This window comes from Larus michahellis, chromosome 1, assembly GCF_964199755.1.
Source record: "Larus michahellis chromosome 1, bLarMic1.1, whole genome shotgun sequence".
Lineage (NCBI taxonomy): Eukaryota > Metazoa > Chordata > Aves > Charadriiformes > Laridae > Larus > Larus michahellis.
In genome coordinates, this window is record NC_133896.1 from 34,024,889 (window position 1) to 34,032,131 (window position 7,243).

A 7,243-nucleotide genomic window follows, 5' to 3' on the forward strand; every position below is an offset into this window, starting at 1 on the left:
AATAAAAAATTGGATATACATCTTAAGATTACTTCAAAATATTGTTACGTGTACCTTAGTCATAGTCTTTATGATATTCAGGGCAGAGTTAAAGTGCCTTTGGTGACCTTGCGGTGACTTCAGGCATGTGTAGGCTGCTGTTGGGTATGTATTTGTGCCCTGCTTTCTGCAGAAAAATGACCCAGCAGTAAGTGTCTGCCGCTACCCAGTCACAGCCCACCTGAGGCTAATCTGAGCTTTGCGACTTTTTTCACTCCAAATTCCTCCTTATGTGCTGTACCCCTTGAAGCATCGCTGAAACCGTGGGAAGTCCTCAAAGTATATATGACAGCTTGGTTTTACTCTCTGTCCTCCTTGACAGCCACTACACCCCAATGTTCCTGTGGCTGTTAGCTGCAGGCATGTTTCTTTCAGAGTCGCCCTGTTCGGAGGTCTCACGCGTTAGGTACGGTTAATGTTGGCATGAATGCAGTGCATTTGCCACTGACAGCGGTGGGGTTATGAGCGTGCGAGGGGCACAGCGCCAGAGACTGCCATGTTCAAAAGGCCCTGCTGCAGGTGTTGTAAGGACCTCAAAGAGACCAGTGTTTCTTGCTAATGAAGTGTGGGCTATAAGGCCATATACTAGATCAAATGCTAGAAGCGGTTTTCTTCCCTTTAAGTATGTTTTTTTTCTTGTTTGACATACAGGATCTAGCATAGGTCATCAGGCTTTCCTTTGCCATCCTTGCCTTGATTTTTCCTCAGCACACGGAAAGTGTTTCTTCTCTTCTGTGTGACTTGTGATTTGACTTGGGTAGTATATCATCTTCTCCTTCATGCATTGCCTCTGTGACACCTGCTAGTAGCTTGCAAGCAACTTTTGCACAAAACTATGGGTTTTGTGACTTGCCACTCAGGCGCTGGACTTGCCGTTGCATGATACCAAAGCATCTGTTGTTGATTTGGAGACTGATTTTAATTAGTTATGGTATAAGTGGAAAATTGTGCGCAGCAAAGCTTGGGAAGAAGAGAATGTGCTATTTGTTTGTAGTTCTCCAGTGCAATACCCTAAAATGAAGACCATAATTCAGGAGGAAAAAAAGTTTTTCCTTTGAGAGGATGCCGTAGGATTAGCTTTCGTATTTCTGTCCTTGCAGCTCTCTGGAGCACATCTGGAGATCATTCCGAGAGAGGGAGGAGAGTGGGATGGGGTTCAGATTTAAGATGATGAGAGACCTGGGGCCTTGCAAAAAAATTCACTAAGAGCAAATATTAAGTTGTGTAAATACTGTATTCCAACATCTTTCTAAGTGATACACAGAAGCAGCATCAAACTCGTTTGGTCCAAAGGGAGAAGGGATTTTTTTGCCTTACTGTTCGGTTGCTATTGGTTCACTTATGGTCTGACTGGATGAGCTAATGAACAGAACGAAATTATATGTAACTAAAACTTTCTGTGCTTGTACTTCAGTTAAAAACAGGGTAATTTAGGTGTGAGGTCTTCTCCCTGCAACTGAAAGACACAGTAATATATATTTCTTTTCCGCCAAGAAACACCCACTCCTCTGCGTGTAAATATAAACAACACATAATTTTCACTTCATTGCACACTGGCATGTAATGCTTAAAAACAGTTTTTAAAAGTGCATGCCAACTATACTTGATTTAAGCCAAAGTACAGTACCAAAAAAAAAAAAACCCTTATCCTTGAAACTTTTAAATGGGTTTATTTTAGTCTTAGGGCACCTCCCTTTTCTTTCTCATCAGCCAAATTAACTTTCTTTTAACTGAATTCAATTGTAACAATATTCTGGAAAAACAAATATAGATTTTGGACCACAGCGTCAATCTTAAGTCTTGTTTTAGTGTTTAACATTTGGCAGCGGTGCTACTGGAGGTGGGGTTGGTCTCGCACCCTTTTCAACTCTTTGCCCTTTCCCTTCCCCGTCTTTTCCCCTTGCTGCTGTCTCTGGTCTTGTGCTGGCACCAGCGCTTTGACAAACACACAATGAACCAGATCAGGGAGCGGATCCGGCCAGGATTCCCCGCCAGATCAGTGCCGTGATCTGATCTGCTGCACAGCTGCATGGATGCATGAGTGAACTGCTAGGGGCACAGGCAGGAGGGGGGTGGTAGTTTTAGCTACTAGCACTGCCACCAGAGTGGTGTTTGAGGAACTGTGGAAGAGATGTCTGTATTTTTTTTACGCCTTTCTCCTCTCTCCCCTTCCCTTTTTTTCAGGTGTTACAAATAGCTCCTCAGGTTGGGTCTGTCTTGTTGGCAATGCTGCACCAGCGTGGACCATTTTTACCCCATCTCATGAAAATAAGGAAATACAGAGGGCGTGAATCACAGACTGGCATGAAGGAGAATAAAATGCAGATATTAACCAGCTCTTATTCTCCTCTGTTACCCGTTACTGCTTAACTTTGCCACTTCCTCTGTCCCACACCCTTCCTATGGCTTTTTTCTGCCCCTTTTACGCATCTCTGTCAAAACCTCCCTCCCCGTGATCCCATTAGATCCCTACTTCACGCCTTTCTCCTCCATGTCTCTGCCCTGGTTCTTTCCATCCATGTTCTCAAGTGTTTTTTTTCCCCCTGCCGTGAGACAAAAGACTTCTCCTTCATCCCTGGAGCGGAGCTCGTCACTCCTTCCTAGGTGCTGGGCGCCAGAGACGCCTGTCGGCATGAGCTGGCCGGACAGCCTCCCGCTAGGCACTCAGCTGCAGATCTTGCCAGTGGAAAGTCTTCTTCACAGGCAAACCTTTTGAATTTGCAATAGCAGAGGAGGAGATCGGATTAAACATAGTTAACCTGTCCTCCACAATAGGATGTTTTGGGAAGTTTATGAGTTTAGAAAAGACTTCCCACAACAAACCCACGGATCCAATTTCCTACCCAGTTTGTGACCAGCAGACTGAGTAGGACAGGGACTCTCTTGGGAGCAAGATAAAAACAAGTGGTCACGTCATATGTAAAACAGCACTAGGCAGCTGCTACTAAAAAAATTATCTTGGCATCAAGAGCGGTTTCCACATGTACTGACATTGAAACTTATGAGGCAACAACTGCCAAGATGAATTTGGGCTGGCTACCACCTCAGAAAGAGTGGGATGGTTCTGGGGTCAGAGATGGATCAGCTATATATATAATTTATTTAATGCCTTTACTCAAACCTCAGGGTTCCTGGTGAAATTTAATTTTCTGTTACTGAAGGACTCGTCTGTTGTTTCCATGAGTTTGATCAGGCAGGATTTCTTTAAGCATCTCATAAGTACATCTGATAGCAAGCACGTTTGCTGAAGGTTACCTTTGAGTACTTTGAGGTGAGTTTGGCTGCTGACCTCCACTGCGTGCTCCTGTGGAAAGAAGTGTACTATAGGATAACTTTTTTAAGGGATCCAGCAGAGCTAGCGTAATTTACAAACCATACGGAGTGCACATTCCAGAAAGGGATTGTTTTATGCCTGTGAGTGGCTACGTGCTCATTTACAGAGGGAACCACTGGCTGGAAAAGTACATATTTTCTATTTTTAGCTCATACTGTAATTTTTGAGATACTAAGTATATGGCAAAGCCGTGCATATTAAGGCTTATTTCTTAAACACTGCTCTGCTTTTTTGTCTTCTTTTTCTGAAATGCAGGCTATGATCATTGCTTTTACGTCTGACATGATTCCTCGTCTGGTTTATTACTGGTCCTTTTCGGTCCCTCCTTATGGGAGTCACAGCAGTCACACTATGAAAGGGTATATAAACAGTACACTTTCTGTCTTCAACATCTCAGACTTCAAGAATGCAAGCAAGCCCTTTTCCCCTTGGTTTGGGAACCAAACGACGTGCAGGCAAGTGTCAAATAACCATTCTTTTCCAATGACAAAAATAAATATGATTTTTTTTTAATACCCAAATCATCCAATTCAGTTAACAATATCCAGTAAGAAATGTTAAAGCACAGTTAAAGCCAGCATATTTTGAAAGGCAGAACTGAGCGGCAGTATTCACCCATAAGTTTGGGATAGGCAGAAAATCCCTACTTTCATTTGTTTTTCTCGTAATAGATAATCTTCCAAAAAAAAGCACTTTAAAAGTTTTGTAAGTAATTCTTAATACAGTGGCAAAAAAAAAAAAAAAGGGCATTTCAGCCAAATATAGCTTACTTTGGAGGTATGATTTTACCCACTACTGTAGTTTTGTGCAGCTAACTGGATGCATTAAGCGGGGACATGTCTTGCTCCATCCTCTGGCCACAGTGCCGTACTGCAGAGATGCCCGAGACTTGCTCCTGACTTTCCTGCCTTGCTTTCAGATACCGGGATCTCCGCTACCCTGCTGGTCACCAGCACCAATATGAGCACAACATATACTACTGGCATGTCATTGCAGCCAAGCTGGCTTTCATCATTGTCATGGAGGTAAGATTACAGGGGTTTGAGCGTTACTTATTTAAATTTCTCACCTCTCCACGCAGAAAATCCTTCAAAGACATTCTGTCCCGACACTGCTAACAGAGAGCTGATGATGTGTGCTAGCACGGGCAAGAGCTTGGGAGACATAAATTAGGTGTAGCACCATTAGAAAAAGACTCTGAAGTCATGACATCAGCTGAGGATTGTCCCATGTGTTTGCAGTTTCTTTTCTCAAGAACTGTAAAATTATTTTTGGTATCAGAAATAGAAGGGAAAGTGAGACCAAAAACATTTTTACATATACTTAGAGAAAGTTTGCGCAGAGCCTCATGAATACGTGTACATAATACATGTGCACCAGCAGAGTTAAGTCTATAAAGATGGTCACTGCAAGCGGTGAGTCTCTAGATGCTGAAAAAGCAATTGCTGCTTGCTCTGCAGCTACGGTCTAGGCTTATGAAAGATGGGGGTCAGTCCAAGATTAAAGTAGAGGAATATTAGGTATTATTTCATTATAAAATGAAATTTTATAGGGCCTGATCCGGGCACTACTGAAGTCATCAGAAACATGCAACTGGTTAGATCAGAGTTCCCATAGCAGAGCAAAGCCCATTGCCCCAGAGTCATTTGAACAAACCTAAAACAATTTTAAAAGAAACTGCAACTGTTATTTACATGCAGGGGGGAAGCACTGGGTACTGGGGTTTCCCCAAAGCAGGTAGAGAAGTCCTTGTTAAAATCAGGATTAGAAATTCTTGTTTATCAATTCTGATAAACAAGAAATTCTTGTTTATCGGACAATTATTCTACTCACTAGTCATGTCCACTTTTTAAAATACTGTTCCACTGTGATAGATGCCGGTACAGAACCAGCTGAGAGTCTTAAGAGATAATGTGACATTTCATTTATAATAATAATAATGTCCTGTTCAGCCTAACTGACATTTTTTCATTTTCACCTTCCCCAGCATGTCATATACTTTGTGAATTTTATTATTTCATACGTAATTCCGGATGTATCGCAAAAGACCAAGAGCAAGGTCAAACGAGAGAAGTACCTAACACAGAAACTCTTGCATGAGAACGATCTCAAAATTGTGAAAAAAACCATGGGGAACATAGCCGACAAAATTATCAAAAGAGTTGACAGCACTTTCCGACCTAAAGCTGAATAAGTACTTTTTTATATGGAATAACAGTATTTAGCCAACTCATAGCTGTCTGGATATTGCCAATAGCTAATCAAACACTTTGGATTAATTCCCTTTACTAAACATTGTGTCTTGCAACTGTTGCCTGCTCATTTACCTGTTTCCCTTGGAGAAATGCAACCACTGTGACTCAGATAAGAGTTACCAACTTTTTAAACAGCTTTAGTAGGACATATTTTTTTAACATGTGAAGATAAAAATTATTTATCATCTTAAAACGATGCAGATTAATTCTCAAATACATAGAGTGCTTTCCACTTTATTTAGGCATGAGCTATTAGATCTCTTGTTTGACTTGAATAAAAACTCAAGAACAAGAACGATGCCATCATGTCTTCTGAAGGAGTTTTGATTACTTGCTAACGCAAACTCTAACTCTAAAATGAAGAGGAAAAGCCAAAACATGAAGGAAAGAGAAGACAATTACAACTCAAAATCGTGTTGTTAAGCCATTGGTATTGACGTACTAAGCACTGTTGTGTGCTACACTGAATTAGCTATGCATACTGAGACTTAAATGGATAACAAGATATTTCAATTAATCATGGACTTGGATCAGAAGAAGCAGCAGGACTGTAAGCCCATCCTGTTCATCAATCTCTGTGTAAACAGGAGAATTGCCTTTGAAATCAATGCATACAAACTGACTTTACAGCACTCCAAGTGAGCAGAAAACTCAGGCATTTTATCTTTCCGCAGTCAATGTACTTCCATTAGTTCACTTGCCCATTCTGCTCTGAATGACCATAGCCTTGAAGGCCTCCTACCTGTAGCAGTAATGAGTGTTAAAAGTCTTTTCACGTACAAAATCAATATTTGTGGAGGGCTGTCTTTTGCATTTCTCCCACACCAGAAGCACCATGCTCTTCCCTGAAATATTTCGACATAGGAAGAACGTGCAGCTGGACCTGTTGTGATACAACATTGTGTGATAAAGTGAATTCTGACGAGACCATGAATCTACTGAAACTGAAGATTGGAATAAACCATTTAATATGCCTTAACCATGTTATGAAGCTTTAAATAAGTAGGAAAGATGTTAGAGGTGTGGATGCCTGTGCTAGAGCCATCAGTCATCTTCAAATTAGGCTGCAGATCTGCTTGGCTATTTTGGCTCCGGTTGCAAACTGGGAGTTGGGGAATTACAGATTAAGCATGTATGTAGAGCTCCGCTTTGTGTCTGCAGCAGTGATATACCAGATTATTACTTGCTTTGTCTTTTAACAGTTTTAGTGGACCAATTTCTACAAATTCTGAAAACAAAAATTGTGTTAAAAAAAAAAAAATGCCTGTACTTTGTAAACCAGGAGATTACTGTTGCATTTCTAATTTTGTACTATTCATAAATGTAATAGATATGCAGAATTTTTAGGCAGATTATTCATATACTTGTTTATATATTAAGAAATTCATTTGTAGAAACTAAATAGCATTTATAAGATGTACTTTATCCCACTAATAATCAGAAGGAACCAAAAGTCTGAATTTTGTAGCAAAACTTCCAAATACTGACTGCTGTGTTCCTCAAGCCTATCCTTTGAAACAGCAACATTTAAACCAGAAGAGGTAGCGCAGGAGGGGAGTCCTTTCAGCAGTCATGATACACGAGCTTTCACTCAGCGAGACTTTGCACGATTGCA

The 7,243-nt window shown here is 41.0% G+C and overlaps 1 protein-coding gene across 1 annotated transcript in view; it reads left to right on the top strand.

Moving 5' to 3' along the window:
• Window positions 1-6,876, top strand: part of ANO6 (anoctamin 6) — a 79,285-nt gene extending 72,409 nt beyond the window's left edge. The window contains exons 18-20 of the mRNA XM_074567642.1: window positions 3,629-3,828; window positions 4,293-4,398; window positions 5,361-6,876. Of these exons, the coding sequence (XP_074423743.1) occupies window positions 3,629-3,828; window positions 4,293-4,398; window positions 5,361-5,567 (513 nt within the window). The 3' untranslated portion in view covers window positions 5,568-6,876. The remainder of the gene's footprint in view (window positions 1-3,628; window positions 3,829-4,292; window positions 4,399-5,360) is intronic.
• The last annotated feature ends 367 nt before the right edge of the window (window positions 6,877-7,243 follow it).